The 17753-nt window shown below is 37.0% G+C and overlaps 1 protein-coding gene across 5 annotated transcripts in view; it reads left to right on the forward strand.

The window, feature by feature from the left end:
- PPP1R12A (protein phosphatase 1 regulatory subunit 12A) overlaps positions 1–17753 on the forward strand; it is a 117457-nt gene that overhangs the window by 53628 nt on the left and 46076 nt on the right. For all 5 annotated transcript variants that reach the window (XM_057429494.1, XM_057429495.1, XM_057429491.1 and 2 more), the window contains one exon: positions 9343–9461. In XM_057429494.1, the coding sequence (XP_057285477.1) occupies positions 9343–9461 (119 nt within the window). The remainder of the gene's footprint in view (positions 1–9342; positions 9462–17753) is intronic.

A 17753-nucleotide genomic window follows, 5' to 3' on the forward strand; every position in this document is an offset into this window, starting at 1 on the left:
TCCACTCAGAAAATGGGAAGAGGAGTTCAGAAGAGTATGTTATAAAACAAGCCAGAGGACAAAATATAAGCAGGGGAAGATTTATTCCCAGCTGAAGAACAGCTCTTCTAGAAGAATAACTGACTTCTTACAAGTTGACACTGGTAGAGATGCAGTGTTTGTTTTGAGGCCTGTGAAAAGGTCACTGCAGGCTTTGGAAGATTGTTTCAGTTAATTCATTTGTACTCTCTGCCGGGTTTCTTTCTGGAAGAGCAGATTGGGAAAAAAAAAAATTAGAGAGAAAATATGCTAGTATGGTAGTTGTGTCCCATCCCCCTGCCCCCCCAGTCAAAGTGTGATGCTCATTCTTTATCAGCATCATAAAAGTTCCTCCTCCTCCAACCTTGTATAGATATCTGCAAGGATAAACCTAAAGTCCATTAGGGAAAATAATGGAGAAACTTGGAGATCAGTGAGCTAGCATCAGTTGGCGTTTTCTTTTCTGAAGATGCACCATGGCAGTGTACAGTCTTCAATATGTTTTTGCTGCATGTATGTAGTTCCTAAGAATAATTAAACATCGATGAAGTTGTTTAGGTTGATAGAGAAATTCCCTTCTTAAAATCATGTCATTATGTGGTCGAGTTTAATCTTTTTTACTATGTAGCTGTGATCTGATGTTTAGATAAAAAAACAGCTGGCAGAAATATATAGTAAGATATGGTTGATGGGTTAGAGGAAATTAGAGGATCTAATTTATTTGATACCTATTTGTTCAATTGAAGGAGTCTAGGAGAGTTGGTCACTCTGTGATGCACAAAGACAGTGTGTGCTCTGTAGATGCCTTCTTCAGACTGGATTACTGTGTTCATCTCCACTGTGACCCTAAGTATCTGTTAGTAAGTATATTGCATTTCTCTTCTAAATTTAAATCTACTAGAACTTTAAGTTCAGAAATACCTTCTTAGGTGACATATGATTTAGTGGGAATTATCTTTTTGTCTTCTAATATGCTTTAGCATTGAATCTGATGAAAAGTCAAGGGACTGATGCCTAATGTAAAGCTCAGAGCACCCTAATTTTTGGCTGAAAAAGAACTTGATAGTGCAGCTCATGCCTAAAAGAACTATCCTGCTTTGAGAAGTGAAGTGCATAGGAAAGATTTTACTTCACAGAGCATTGATTTTATTCTATTCTGAGAACTTTAAAGTAGGTATCTTATGTCTGAATTCTGAAGTTGAATTGTACATATGAATTGGTGATTCATATGGAAGCCTGGGATCTCGGGTAACTTCTGAGGAACATAACACGTCAAGTCCTCCCTGAATGGTGGCTTGTACCTGCCCATTGCCACCAGTGTTTTCTAGGTATGACTGGAACATGGGAGAGCAGCTCTAGATACACGAGCAGTCAGGTTTTGAATTAGGCAAGTGCTTAGTAAGTATGGCAGACTGTCACTTGTGAGGGCCTCATCAACTCATTCCAAATTGCTGTTTTAGAGATGCAGTGATATTTTTCCCAGATGTTAAATCTATGGAATAGTGTTGTAAATATCGATTATAGTATTTATTCAGTTACCTGATAAAAAAATAATGCAGTTCAGAGTAAAGTTGGTTTTGAGTATTGTTTTCTAGGAGAAAACATGGGTGTGGTGTAGGTTGTCACTTCTGTGCATCTCAGTTTTTATTTGTTTCAGCTTTTACTTGAGCATTTTTCCCTATTGTGAGTTTGAACCTGATCTGCCATGTACAGCAGACTTTCCAATGACACTAGAGCAACTTACGGCCTACTTATCCTTTCATACAGCTGTGGTTTTTGTTGGATATTCTAAATCACGTCATTTCAGTGCAAATGATCCTTATCTGTGTATATTTTTCTAACTTTATCCCTGACTGAGGCAGGATAAAAGCTGCTTGAATTCTTCTGAAATCCGTAAATACAGTGTGGCGTCTCTAGAGACAGAAGGCTGCTGTACATTGATGAGAGTGAGTTATTTGGATACAATTCAGATACTAAAACAAAAATGTAGGGGTTTTTATTTTTATAAATAGCAGGTATGACATGAAAAAAGTATTTAAAAAATGAAATATTTGAAACCTCTTGATTACAGGTGAATTTAGTCACTATATATTACATAATTACTTAAGTTCTGTGATGCAGTGATTATATCTGTGCTAATATCTGTTTAAGCACAGTAAAATAATTGATCTTGGTTTTAATTCTTCTGATATAAATGCCAATGCATGGCTGTTGGAGAAAAATAAGCTTGTTAAGTTAGGCCCATACTTGGAACTTCCTCTGAAAGGGAGAACAACAGTTAAATATCAGAATTTGTGGTGCTACTCTAGCCAAATGTAGCAATGCTGCTCTTGGCACAAGGCATGAGGGATGGTGAGCTAGGGGTGTGATCACCTCTTGGTGGTGAGGAATTGGCTGAGGATACTGGGCAGCAGCATGGTTTTCCTTATTCCTCCTCTTTTTTGCCTCCATGTTGTTGTTAACTCTCCTTTTCAACCAGTGTAACCAAATCACAAGTATTCACCTTAATGACAGTTCTGCAAATTGCCACTAATGCTTGGTGACTTGCTGTTGGGAAGCATCCTGAGCAGAGTGTGGTGAGCTAATTACTGCATGTACTGCATGCACTCTTTCCTCTGTAGCTTCAACACAATGTTTTCTCAACTGAGACTTCATTTTTGTGCTGTCAGGTGCAGATTTCAAAGTAAAGGACAGAAACACATGTTCACCAAGGTCCATAGTGAAATTACTGTTTGATACACACTTTTGAAACACTTCTTGTTTAGTTTTCTATCCAGCTGAAGTTTTTGTCTTGTGTTCATCCTGGCATTGCCAGGCTTCAAGGTTTTTACTTTTTTGTCAATAGGTTGTAATATGTTTCCCTATATAGCTTTCTTCATGTTTGGTACTTTTCTCACTCCCTGTTTACTTTCACCTAAACGTTGCTCTGCCGTCTCTCGTGTGTCTTTCCTCTATATAGGTATGGTAAAATATGAAGGCTTAATTGCTTTTCATGTGCTGCAAGTAGGATTTTTTTCTGCTCTTTGTACTGTTAATGTTTAGGTGGCTGCCTACTTACAAATATTTCTAGAGTTTATTGCTGGCTTTTTTCAGAGGTTTCTTAGAACACAGGAAGAATAAAACTAACCAGATGCAGTTATCTACCCTGTTTTCTTCTATGCTCCTGCATGCCAAGAAGGAAAACAGATGTGTGCTTCCTTGGGTGTGCAAGTTGCAGTGGAGGATAGGGGCAGAGCTGTGTGCGGAGCTCAGTGCTGTGTTGGTATGTTGTGGAGTCTTGGCTTCATGAATACGTTTTTCATATAGGTACAGTATTTAGCACTGATAGTGCTGTTTGCACAGGGGGATTGTATTTTTTTTCCTCATCTCTGTAGCATACTACTTGGATAGCTTTGGGAGCATTAGACGGTTTTGAGGCAAAGATGCGTGTCTGTCCAAAGATGTCTTTCATAACGGCTTCCCCAGGGAGAGTCAGAAACTGGATTTGCTGCTACCTGGAGGAGCTCTTGCATAGTGAAAGATACAGTCTTTTCAGATTGGTCTGTAATTTAGAAAAAAACATGTATACTGAGATCTGGATTAGACTGATGAAAATTGAAGAGATGTCCCTTCTCATTTGCTTAAAATTATTTGACCATTTGTTTCTCAGCTGTTTTTATTATTATTCATTTTTTTTAAGCATCTCTAGTTATCTGAAATTGTCAGCTCTTGTGTTCTGCAAGAGGAAACATACACTCACCTCAGATCTCTTGTTGATATCAGCTGTCTTAAAATCATCACTCATATTTCAGGAGGAAAAAAAAATCTGGCTTTGCTGAATAATCCTAAGTGGTCTTGTTTGTGTAGCTGCTGGCTGATGATACTGCTCATAGGGGAAGCATTTCTCTGTAGAAAGTGCTGCAGCATGGGGCTTTTTTCCTAAGAGAGAAAGATGTGAGTGGAAATCTGGAATTTGTGAAGAAACACAACCTTAAACATGCTCAAGTTTTATCATTATTTGATTTTAATTTAAATGTCATCACAGAAGCCTGCCTTCTCATGTCAGTTTCTAATTAGTTCTAAATGTTTAGAGGCAGAAGTTTGAGGCACAGCAGCAACTGACAGCGTGGGATGGCATTTTGCAGAGTGCCTGAGTAAGACATTTTAACTGAGCGTCTGAGTAAGGCTGAGATAGTTGGGGTTGTTCAGCCTGGAGAAGGCTCCAGGGAGACCTTAGAGCAGCTTCCAGTACCTAAAGGGGACCTACAAGAGAGGGTGTCCCCTGGAGAGGGACTTTTTACAAGGACAAAGGAGAATGGCTTTAAGCTGAAAGTGGATAGATTTAGATTAGACATTAGGAAGAAGTTCTTTACTGTGAGTGTGGTGAGGCACTGGCATAGGTTGCCCAGAGAAGCTATGGCTGCCCCATCTGTGGAAGTGTTTAAGGCCAGGTTGGACGGGGCTTGGTGCAGCCTGCTCTAGTGGAAGGTGACCAAGCCCATGGGTTGAAACCAGATGAGCTTTAAGGTCCCTTCCAACTCTAACCATTCTGTGATATTGACGTAATTGTTTTTCAAGTAATTAGATTCATTGTAGGCTAGGTTGTCAGTAAAGAGGGTGAGGAGATGCCTAGTTGTGCAGAGCAGGGTGCCCCTTGCCCAGGCAGGCAGGGCTCTGCCGTGCCTTGCAAGACCTGCCTGGCACCTGCTCCGCGTTGCACATTTTAACACCATCCATAGTACGCATATGTGTACTATGCACCACAACAGAATTTAGCACAATGTTATTCTAATGCTATTGTATTTGCTTCAGGTTTGCAGTATTTAAGATTTTTTTTTTAAAAAGGGAGGGGGGGAGAACCTCTAGGCCTTTATTTTGGAAAGTGCATCTAAAAAATTCAAGAATGACATATAAGCTGTTATCTCTTGATATGTTGTATATGCAGGTAAGTATACCTCTGCTTGTCTGGCCTGCAGTGTTACTTGTGCTGCAAATTAGAAAAGAAAGCAAACCAAAACCAAAGCCACTTTTGAGAAGGACTGGGGAGCTTTAGGGAGCTTGAGGTAGCATTACTGCTTCTCTCTGAGTTAGTAACAGCAGCATTAGGAGTTTAAATTTGAAGTGAAACTCTTCTGCAGTGAGAAAATATTTAAAGAAATATTCCCAGACTCCCAAAACAATAGGTCTGGAAAGGAGAGACTTCTAGTGTCCTTCAGCTTCAAAAAAAATAAGATCAGATCCTGCAATGTTAAAATTTTATCGTTTTTATTTGCTAAATGTCTCTTGAAGGTCTAATTGTTCAGCTGATTTCTCATGGATGTCCTTGGATTAGTAATTTGAATTATTTACAAAGATGTAGTAAAAAGTGCATTGATACTTTATATTTTAAACAAATCAGTGAAATAATTCTGAAAGGCGTTGCAGAAGAAGGCCATTAAAATGCATATTCCAAAGATGTGTGCGGTTTTAGTTTGGTTTTGTATCCTGTGGGGCACATTTTTTTTCATTATTTGTTTCTTCACATGACAGCTTGCATAGCTGCAAGAACACAGTGACACTTCTTCTGTCTTTGGCTCCCTCTTATTGTTCAGTTAAAACGCTCATGGAATTAACTTGCACTCCACTATGTATGGATTCAAAGAAGAAAAGCAGCTGGGTTTAGCTGAAATTGCCAATTAGTTTAAAACTGCTGGGAGACCAGTTGTGCTGCTGGTTGGTGCCCCCACGAGCAATTAAGCCATGTTTCCCTGGAAGGCCCCACTGAACATGTTTATTTTAAATGTATATACAACACATTAAACCTTTATTAAGCAGGAGATTTTTTTAGGAGGAGCCCTGTCCAGATTTTAGGAGTTAGAGACTGCTGACCAGTCTTCCGACTCATCTGAAAGGACCTCGTTTTCATTAGTGGGTCTTCAGTGAGCTCAGCACTCAATCTTTAATGAACTGAATCAATTCAGCAGCCACTTCTCTGCCCTGCCTTGTGCTTGTCACTGTTCAGGTGACCTTCAGGTTCAGCGAGTACTTAGAGTTAATTATATCCCTAATGACTTTGCAAACTTGTTTCCAGATATTGGGAACTGGGGCAAGGTTCGAAGGTAAACATACGCCCCTCTTTCTGTTGCTGAGATAAACTAATATTAAAATGTTATCTGCAGCAGATCTTGTTCTCTGCAGCAGACAGGCTTTGTTAAAACCGAAGTTTGAGTGTCTGACAGCTTCTTAGGTTCTAAATTCACAAATAAGATTAAAAGTTGCATATAACTTCAGAGAGAGGTATCTTTTCTGCTTACTTCCTGTCTCTGTATGCACTTTATTAATAGACTTACACACACACAAAACCTCAGCTCTAAGGGTTTTTTTGTTTTGAGGATTTTTTTTAATTCAGAGTGTAGGCCAAAGTTGCTAGTTCAAATTTTTAAGTTCCAGTTCTTGAGCTTGGTTTTGATGTCAGCTGTTTGGCTTTTGTACAGTAATCTCAGATATTTAGTATTACTTATTGTTGCAGAGATACTGAAGTTCCAGCCCCTTATGAAAGGTATTGAAATGTATTTTTCACAAAATGATGAGGAAAAATCTGGGTTTTGTAATGGTTCTAGAAAATAAATGTGCCATTTTTTTGTCAAGGTTGTTAACTTCAGTCTGTAATAGCTGTGGAGGAATAGACAACAGTGATTCTTAAAAGACAAATTCAATTAGAAATATTTTGGCTTCATAAACCAACAGTATCACAAAGCAAACTTGTTCTTCCAGTCTTACCCAGACTGCGTAATGCTTGTCATGGAAACATCAGGGCAGAAGCATTAGAAACAGTTTAATTTCATTTTCCTCCTCTTGTCTGTCTTAGTATTCCTGGGATACTTGCAATTCTGCATACTTAGGCCACAAGAGTGTCTAAAGGGTACCTTTAGCTTTAGTATCAACAATTGAAAGCTATAACTCCAGAACCAAGCATGGTATGGATCAAGCTACCATTGATCAAGTTTCTTTCTCATTTATTTACATTTTGAGTGAGCACCTACCAGAATATTATATAAATTATTTCCATATTGTCTGAATTATTCTTCTGTTGCTGTCTGTCGAACCTGGCTATTTGCCACAAGGGAATTAAAAAAGACAAAAATTTAAGCAGAGTGTTTTTGCTTTTCAGTTGCATCCAAGTTTGCAAAAAGCACCTTTTTCTGGATGTGGCATCAAAGGTCATGGTTCTGTTGACACAGGAAAACCAAAGTTCTGTAAGCACATGCAAAGGGAAACTTTAATAGCTCTACTGTTCCAACCATACTAATCCCCCTAGCTCTGCTGAACTGATTTTGGTCTGTGAGCAGCTTCATTTTTGGAGTCTACTTTAAAGAATCATTTGATCATGAACTTGTTCATATATCTAAATAATAACTTTCTGAAATGCTTCTGTAGCCTTTTTTATGTGTTGCTCCTTTTATAATGTCTGTAAGTTATTGGCCCAGTTGACCAAATACAACTACTTCAATGAGAGATGTATTTTTCTTACAGAAGTAGCTTAATTTTTCCCTATAGGTATTATGTGTGAACGCGTAAAAATCAGTCTTTAAACATCACCTTTTTTGTGTCTTTATTAGAAAAAATAGGTTGAAAGGACACAAATGGTTACTTGGGGTTTCTTTGTTATAAAGGTATTTTTGTCCATGATTCACTTTGGTTTTGAATCAACGTTTTGACTTTGTAAGTTGGTTTCCTCACAGCTCTTTTTGCCTGCTTAGCAGACACCCTACATAGCAATTATCTGATCTGTGACCTGGAAGGCTGTGTCACCATTAAAACAGTTCACCCAGTATTGTTGAGAAATGCTGTTATTTTGTATTAATTTTCATTCCCGCAGAAGTTAAATCTTTAAATTGAAGAGGGATAAGAGTCACAGCAGCACTGTTAAGAGGGACAGTATAAAACCAGACCTGCATACCGGCATCAAAGTTAGCAGTGGTAGCTGATGATGCATATCCCAGGAGATACAGTTACACTTCTGGGAATTAATTTCCATTTTGTGATCTGTTAGTTATTACCTCTTCTTGACGTAATTACAGAGGTTTAATGACAAGTGCTATTTACGTCATACATTAAAAAATAGTACTTCATGCTGAGTTATTGAGTAAAGTTTAAGAACACACGATCCTAGATCTGGAATCCGTTGTTAATTGGCAGTGGCTAAGCAGAAATACTTTAAAACATTTGTATTAGTATTGGATTAATGCTGTGATTGGCTTCTGAATAATTTGGCATTCTGAAATAGTAGCTTTAAGAAAGCACTTTTTCATACACTTGTTACCAAAAGGGTAGCTTGTTCTTCTGGTCTAAGTATTTCCTGATATTTTTTCCTCAAATACATGGAAAGTGTGAATTACGGTCTGTATGACAGGAGGTATGTTTGCAATTTTTTTGCTTGTGTTGAGTTCTGTTGTGGATCAAACTGTTACATTTGTTAGGGAAGTGAAATGTTACGGTCAGAAGGTGCAAGGCTGATCCGTATTAGTGTTTTAATTGTTCTTCATTGTCTACTTGGAAACAGATTATGTATTAAGTGTAGGTTCTCAGTAACTTCATAGGCTTATGGTTTAATGCAATGAAATAACTTAATCCTTTTGTGGACTTACTGTTGGCATTAATCTATTTAACTTATTTGGAAATTCAGAAATAATTTCCACTGTGTCTGGATTGTTGACTCCCGAGACAGTAGCACTTTAAGTAAGAAAACACTCAAAGGGTAGGAATAGTGTGAAATACTGCTTCCTTGCTCCCTCTCACTTCTCTTCCCCACCAAAAGCTGACCTTATGAACACTTAGGAGCAGGGGACATTCTGGTTTTCACAGAGTCATAGAATCAAGTAGGTTGGAAAAACCTTTATGAAGCTGCCCAGAGACCAAGTGTCATCATTCTGGCAAAGTATAGAAGCATAATATGCCACTGAATTTGGAATTTCTAGGAAGAGTGGTTTAATAGGAGGAGCTTATGGAAGTGGGTGATTCAAACCATGTTCACCTTGTGGTTGCTTTTGTTCTTCATCTAACCATTTTCTTCTTTCAGTTCTTGCAAATATTTATTTAAATATGTCAGGAGTCTTTGTGGCAAACTGAAGAGCAAACAGGGAGCTCTTTGTTTTAATGGGAATTATGATGAAAAGACATACAGATATTCAGGCAGTCATGATGGTTTTTATGTATACCTAATATAGTTGTTTATATTAATGGTATGTATGTGTGTATATACCCATACCCATGGCTGCTGTTTTGTTTTGGTTTTGGTTGTGTTTTTTTTTTTGCATCAGCTTTACTATATTGCTTACAGTTTGTTTTTCTTTTTTCTATTGGCAGGTATTTAATTAGTCAAGGAGCACATGTAGGAGCTGTAAATAGTGAAGGAGACACTCCATTAGATATTGCTGAAGAAGAGGCAATGGAAGAGCTGCTTCAGAATGAAGTAAATAGACAAGGTAATTTGGAATATGAAAAGATAGTTTTGTGTATTCAACACTAAATATATTTTTGAAAACTTAATGCTAAATTAAAAAATTTCAAGTGACTCTGTTTTCTAAAGAGAATTTTCAATACACGGTACAGTGCTCAACCCATTTTGTAGGTATTCTAGCCTAATAATAACTAAAACAAGAGTAAACAACTGTAGTGCACCACATAAATGACCCATTGTGTCTAGGTCTGACCTTTTGAATGCCCTTCTACAATACCAAATGTCTGAAGCTACTCACTGGGATAAGGACTCTTAGATTGCATTTGTTTTAGGCCTGAGAATGTATCATGAATCTTTTAAGTTCCTTCTGGTTTTGTGTACTCTTCTGAGAACACTATGTAGGTGAGCATTCATGGTACAGATGATGGATAGATAACAAGTTCTGGCAGTATTGTTGAAAATGAATACCCTATATTTATGTGCCTGTATTTATGCTGCTATAAAATTGCTATCACTGGCATAGATGTCTTTACAAGAGAAACCGGGCTTTGGAAAAACATTTTAATTCATTTTTGCCTGCTTTTTTTCCTCTCCTTGCACTGCTGTTTTCCATGTTCCAGTCTTCATGGGTTTTCCAGTGAAAAGTCTTTGAAACTTTCTGTTTTTTTCCATTCCACAGAGGAAAGAATATTCAGTTGTTGCTGACTGACCATCTTGAATCCAATAGAAATGCAATGTCATTGAAAAACTCCCAGTATAAGAACTGGGGTGATGTGGTAGGAGTTACATTATAAATTGAAGGAAAGTGACAATCAGATGGAAGACGTGGAGCCTTTTCAGTTGGAGTGCTAGAGGAATGCATCTCCATTACTTCTAGACCCCTGCCTACCTTTTAATAGGCTTCTTCCTACTTGAAAAACTTACTTTTTGTAGCATTGAATTTGTATCTCTAAGACAGATTTACACAATTTAAAAGTAAACTAATAATTGCTTCAGGCTTTGCCCTGATCTCATTTGTATGGTAAACCCATTTAATACCTAAAGTAAAGGGTAAAAAGAAAACAGATGACATGATAGGGAAATATGAGATACCTAATGATATAAAGAAATAGACTGTAGATTTGACAAAGGCTTTGATTCACTTATTTGGTAGTGTTAATGGAATTCTGATTAACAGTTCTTATAGTTAACACCCAAAGAATTTCAGATTAGATAGCTCTGACTGTTTTTTTGTCTGTACTACCATTTGTCTATTTTAATTAGTTTGGAAAGAATACAGTTGTTGCTCTATTTTCTAACATTACTGTCAATCTTTGCTGGAGAGTTGTTTCTAGAATGTGCCTCAGCTTAAATTCATGAAGGCTGTTTTTGAAATGTTTGACTTTACTGATGTGCTGTCATAATTGACTGCAGTAGTTCTTCGTAAAATTGACATTATTTAGGAAAGGAACCCTTTCAAAATCTCTTATTTATATGTTATGCTTTAAAAAAAAAATTAATATGGGTGTTTTATGTACATTTTTACAATGCAGATTCAGCATTGCACACTAATATTTATTCTTTTACAAGTTTGTTTTGAACAGCACGTTTGTAAAGTTAGCATTGGCGACCTAAGCTAAATGTTACAATTCACTGAAAATTTCAGTGTGGTTTACATATTTCATATTTAAAGCTTGCAATAAACTGTGGTACAGTCTTTACAAGTCTGAGAAGAATGTAGATATAGCCACACTGCAGCTGTTAGTTTCTAAAGGGGTAATTCAGGTTGTTTTAAAATACTGTGTTTCATTTGCTGTGGAAAACTGTTTTCCAAGCATTCTTCTTTTACATTTTTTTGTCAGTTGGCTTGCTGACTAACTAAAGGATTTCCAGAAAATTGGTCTTTCTCAGATGACCAGATTATATTATTATTTTATATATTATTATTTTCTCAGATAACCCAATTGGTTAAACGAGGCATCATGTCAGGTGAGAAAAAACTTGCTAGGGCTGTGCTTCAGGGTGGTTTGACCTCCCTCTGTGCAGAACAGGAACTGGATGCTGTCCTACAGACTGTGACCACACTGAACATCCCTGACAGCATTTCTGCCTTCCTGGTCTTAACAGGACACTAATGCCTATGGTTATATATATGTATATAATTTAATTTTTATATACGTATGTATATATATATTTGCACACACACATACATATTTATATGTATGTATTCTACCTAGTTCATTTTGCTGTTAGACCACTTACTTAGTAGTTTCAATTTCACAGAAGCAGGGAAGAAGGCATACAGCATCCTTCAGAATTTGTGTCTGAGGTTGTAAGAATTAAGGGGATGAAATCATAGGAAATACTTAATGACTATGGATGGGAATGGTATAGAAAGGGTGTGAATGTGGATGTGAACTTTAGTGTATACCTTAGTAAATCATGAGACAGTTGTCTCAGCAGTAAGGTTTTAATCGTGTGCTTTTGATAGCATCCTTAACTTGCATATAAAGTTAATATTATATACAGAATTGTTATCTAGCCATTACAGTGACTTGAAAAGTGCCTAATTGTGTATATGTTGTAGCTACAGAAGTTATATCTCTAAGATTGGAATTTAATTGTTTATCTTAATGTGGAATTAACACTGATGCCTGTTGACAGTTTCATCTTTGACTGTACATGTGGCTCAATGTAATTACCCCTCTAGCTTTAACATTGGTCGTCATATGAAATAAAGCAATTCTGCAGTTTTGATAATGCAGGTTAACTGTGGGATCTGTGGAATTATCAGCCTTGTCTCAGTGTTGCCAGTAGTGGAATATCAGCCTATTGATTTTGAATAAACAAACCTGGGTGCCAAAATATCTTACTCTGTATAGGTAAAAGATGCAGTGTGAAAATTAAGCATACATTTTCTGTAATATGCTTGCTTTGCAAGTTTGTCATGTGTATTTATTCATGCATTCATTATAGTTTAATTTTTGTGTTGCTTAGTTAATGCTGTGAATGTGGCTTCCTATATACTGGTGTCAGCAGTCAGAGTCATTGGGTGGCAAAAAAATGGCCTGGAAAGATCAGTCCATTTCATTGTGATTCCAGATATGTTTAAGTGATGACATTTGATAGAAATCTGAGGAGAATCACTATGTTAGCTCAGCCTTTTTGCTGCTTTTGCAGACTTTCTATCTTTATAGGGAAAGTTCAAATGGAGCCTTCCAGTTGTGCAGCTATTCAGTCTTCTCCAGATCATGAGTTTGTATTTATGCCCAAGTTTTACAGGTATTGAATTATATTTTAAGTATATGTCTTACTACAGGACAAAAACTGGGAGCCTCTGGAAACACGAAATTCACAGAGGTAAATTGTATAATACAGTACAGTTCAGATCTGTGTGACATTACAGGCTGAATAAAAAGAAGGCTCTGCAGTGTTTGCTCATCCTATTTTAGCATTCAGACTCCAAAAACTGACCTGTCTAGAGAGGAGGGGGTCAGTGATCCAAATTAATCTTCTTGGTTTACAAGTTCTGTTGTAAGCCATATTAGACATGAGGGAGCTTTTATAGTTTTATTATCCTATGTCTGTCTTTCTTCAGTTAGTCTGATCTTCATATGCAACTCTTCTGAATTGTGATCTGTGGTTAAGGCATCTTTTCATGTGTCCTTGTGTGGGCCACATGTCCAATATGTTGAACATGTTGCAGGACCCTGTTTAAAAAATGGACTGTGCAGTAATCTTGAACTAATGGACTAGGTATCCTGTAAGTGATAGCACTCCCAATAGTAAGATAAGCATTTTTCTACCCTGATCTTCAAAGGACAGGTATTGGCTTAATTATGTTTTTTAAGCTTAAAAGCTAGCTTAGTAAATTACATTCATGCTCACATAAGGTATAAAGATATTTTGGCACAGTTATGAACACTTCACAAATAGCAAAACTAGGTGTTCTATGGAAATTATTCCAAAGTAGTGCTGAACAGCTCTTCTCTTTGCATACCACGTGTTTTAACTATTTTGTGTGTTAAACAAAAAAACTTCTCTTAGGACCGGTTCTGTTGTTTCTCGGTATGGCTGGTATCTTTATCATGTGCCAATCCCATGTATATATATGCCACCGCAATCCACATAATTCTTTATCTTTGTTGAAAATATTTTTATTTAGAGTTTCTCAATATGATCTTTTTTGTTTCTACTCAGCAGTGTTTCAATATGTCATAGTTGTGGAAGATGTCTTTTGCCAGTAGTGTAAAATTTTCATTTGCACGGGTGAAAATCAGGAGACTTGAGAGAGATGGGGCTTTAGTCCCAGCTAGCCCTGGCCAGTTTTTAATGTTGCCTCTCCTCAGGTCTTGAGTAGGGTTAACTGTAATGGTTTCAGGCAAATTTTTAGCTGTTTATCATCAGATGTCCTCTTAAAATTATTTTTAACTGCTTAAGCAGTTATTTTGAATTATAGGAAACATTCTCAGGAGGTGAGTTAGTGGGGAGAGGTGACACGAGGTGAATCAGGAGTTCATGATACAGTCTGGTAGCTATTCAGTAACTATCAGGGAGATCACTTCTCCTTTTCGAAGGAGAAGCAAGCGTTTCTCATTCTTAATTATAGGTAAATGTAGCAAGACTTTCTCAGATGTATTGCTTAACTCAGCTTTGTTTATGTGGATAAAATGTGAACTATTACATTTGTATATAAACGTTCGCTACATGAAGTAAAAAGTGGGTTGATCTTCCAGGCAGTATCTATAAAACATGCCTTTATATGGCTGAAGAGTCCTGAAACAATGATTCAGCATTTGAATTTATGCTGAATTTCATTAAATGCTCACCGAACAGCACAACTGCTTCCAAACCTGTTTGGAACTGTTGAATAACACTTGTTGATCCGAAAAAATGAAAGCATTTAGCCATAAATTATTAATGAATTAAGAAGTTGTTATAGTGCCAGAGAGGTTAAGTGTCCTGGTGGTGTGAGCGAGTAATACTGCGGCTGGAGCAGAGCTGAGAGGCAGAGCGTTGCCATCTATGGGCCGTATGAACAAAGTGTTGGAAACGTATGACGAGCGTTTGCTTTTTCCCTGATACCTTAATAGAGTCTGGAAAACAAAAGCAAGGAGAAAGGACCGTACAAGGTAGAATAAAGGCTGTTTACATTCCGTTTTCTGTGGTTAATAATGGGAAATGTATTTAGCTTATCTCAGAGAGCAGCTTTTCTTCTGCGACACACAGTTTAATTCCCGTTTTTCTGCCAGTTATTAGCATTGGATTTTTTATTTAGATTGGCAAGATTCACATACTTTCTTCTGTTGAAATATGATCAGAAATTTTCTGCCTTGAAAAATAATGTATTGATGCAGCCATTAGTCCTCTGCAGCCATTGCATCTCGTTTGGGCTTCAGAAGTGCAGTCGACTGTGATACTGATAGAAGTCTGTATTCAGTATTAGTTTTTTCCCTGCAAAAGCATTGCTATTTTGGCATAATTCTCTGCTTCTGCAGGCATACCTGGAAAGTATGCTTAGATTTTAACCATTAGAAGTTCAAGATCAGGCTTTGGGAAGTGTTTTTCCTTTGTTTTTCCTTTATACAGAAGTGCTTCCTGAGCCATACACAAGAAGTTTTACACTGATAGAGGAGTTTACATTGGATTCTTCAGGTGGAGAAGGTTACTTCTTCTTGATAACAATTAGCAGTAAGACCTTGGGCTTGCAAAAAAGGGATGGCCATAAATGCGACTAGCAGATGATATATAAACTATTTGCGTGGTGGTGTTTTGCAGGCAACACTGACATGTAAATGACTGTACTCTAGAGAATTATTTTCCCAGGGTCTGCTGATCTGCACTGCTGTGTCATTCTGAAATGCAGATGCAGAAGGCCCAAGGAAGTTAGCATGCAGTAGTTCACACATCCATATATAGGAGCCTCCCAGAGAAATGAGAATATGTGATTATTGATACATTGTTTCAAAGTTCATGGTTTCTATTCTTCATATCTGTTAGAGTTATAAAGATTGTTAGATATGTAAAACTTATTCAGTCATGGTTTGTCTTGAGAGAGACCATTTTAGAAACTTCCATGTCTCCAATTTTTACCGCAGCTTCCTTCAAAACGAGTAGCTTTTGGCTTTTTTCTCTGCCTAGTGCTTCAGCAGTCTTTTGAATCTTCCTGCATCTTGCCTCTGTATTATGGGTTTTCATCAGTTTCTGATGAAATTTAATTCTGTTAAGTTGCCAGGATTGAAATGCTTGCTTTAGTCATTTAAGTGGATGAGTCTAGGAACTCAGTCAGCTGTTTAGAACGCTTAAAATATAACCTGCCTCGGTTATTTTATGATAGTAAAGTTTTATCTTTTCATCTGTCCTTAGCATAAAGTTTTACCAGATTTACTTAGAGAACAGAATTGTTTCTCCAACTGGTCTTGCTTTGTTTGCTTTTGTTTGTTTGTTTTGGGTTGCTTGGTTTTTTTTTTACATATTTGTAGATAGGGAATATCTTTTATGGTATGAACTGGTGGAAGAAGAATAATCAAGAAGTGAACTCTGTTATAGCACTGTTGTATGCTACCACAAGCCTAACAAATTACATGTTATGTTTCCAAAAGCATATAATAATTACATTCCTTCTTCCTGCATTTCAGGAAATTTTGGTTCAGGCATGTAATTTTCAAGGTTTTCCTTGCCCTATAATTGGGGAATTACAGCATCTGTGAAATACTAATTCATACTAGCATAATAGATGTATTATCAGTCTGCTATCCGCTGCCTTAAGTATATTTCAGCAGTGGCAATGTAATTACTTTCAGTTTGCCACTTCATTGCTCTGGCTTTCGAGTTGCCAGTGGATTGATAAAAGCTTGATGAATCTGTTTATTGTAATCTCTTTTGCCACATTTTACTTAGTAGAATGATGCACTGCACTACATATTATCATCTCTATATTATCTATGTTTTCATTTTATGATATTAATAATTTCTTTTATGAAGGCCACTTCATCCATTAGCTGTTTGAAGACATTAGAACCTGAAATTGCTGTTCATTATAAAGACTTTGAAAATTAATTCAAAATAATTACGTAGAATAGTTTTGAAAATAGATGTTCTAGCTTTGCATAGTCTTGCTTGTGGTCTGCCGTAGATTGTTGTACTTGATTAGTTGGGCAGTTATGAGTTACGTGATAGAAGTTTTTTGGAGAAAAATGGTTGGGGGCAGATGAAGCTTCAGCAGGGAATACTGAAAGAAGGTACAATTATATCTGAGTCAAGGAGTGTCTCTCTCTTAAGTATTTTAAAAATCTTTTGTTGTAGAGGCTATATAAGGGCTACTGTCAAGGTTTGTGTTTTTATCTAGTCCATCAATACCTGTTTCTGGATATCACTTGCTTTTATTACATCCGAGTTAATGCTTTGCTCCATGAGAAATTAAAAATTCAGAGTACAGAAGAACAGTACATTTTTCCCAAGTCTCTGCATAAGAGGGTCTAAGATTAGACAAATCATAGACATAAAATAATTTTGCTGAAGGTTGGTGCACTGATTTTGTTAGAGGTCAAGCCAGGTACAGTTTGAGCTCTTGATGGTCACAATTCCTAAGTTGCTTTTCCTCACAGAATTGTCACCATTCAGGCAGCATAGGTAGAGCAATGCTCATGCATAGTTCTCTTCAAGACCTCTCTCTGCTATGTTGTTTAGGTCAGTCTGTGTGTTAGTAATTAAAACATGCTTGCACATACAGACTTTGCTTTGCCTGTTCAAGGTCTGGGTTTTGTTTGGTCTGTTTAACCTGATGTGCATACTTGTAAATGTTATATTGCATTCCTCCCTTTTCATCACTGTGTGATAATTTTTTGTGAGACCTACTATAAAAAGTTTTTGGTGGTTTGGGTTTTTTACTCGAGGTACGAAGGGAGATTTCCAAAGGCTTGGTTATTTGAGTGCAAGGTTTATGTGTCACAGTGATAGAAGACAAACAAGACATTCTGTAGAAATTACCAAAAATATAGCTCCATCTTTCTTATCATCACTGATGAGAATATAGGCTGTTCCTCTTCCCATATAAAAAACTGTAGCTGTTTTCTACCTTCCACAGACACATCAAACTAGACTTGTATTTTGGTGCTTAGAAGGTTAAAATATATTTTTTCTCCTTTTTTAATTGGTCACTGTACTGATTGTTACTGTGATGGTAGAAATTCTTAAAACTGAAGAGCCGGTTCTGCTAGCTTTCTTCTCCTTCCCCCCTCCCCATTCTCCCCTTCTCTTTTGGGAAAAACTCTATTATGCATGCAGTAACAGATGTTTCATAGCCTCTTGGAATTCATCTTCAAAAGATACTAATATC

The sequence above is a fragment of the Pezoporus wallicus genome, unplaced genomic scaffold, assembly GCF_028554395.1.
Source record: "Pezoporus wallicus isolate ANWC-B61680 ecotype Strahan unplaced genomic scaffold, APGP_CSIRO_Pwel_v1 contig_5069, whole genome shotgun sequence".
Lineage (NCBI taxonomy): Eukaryota > Metazoa > Chordata > Aves > Psittaciformes > Psittacidae > Pezoporus > Pezoporus wallicus.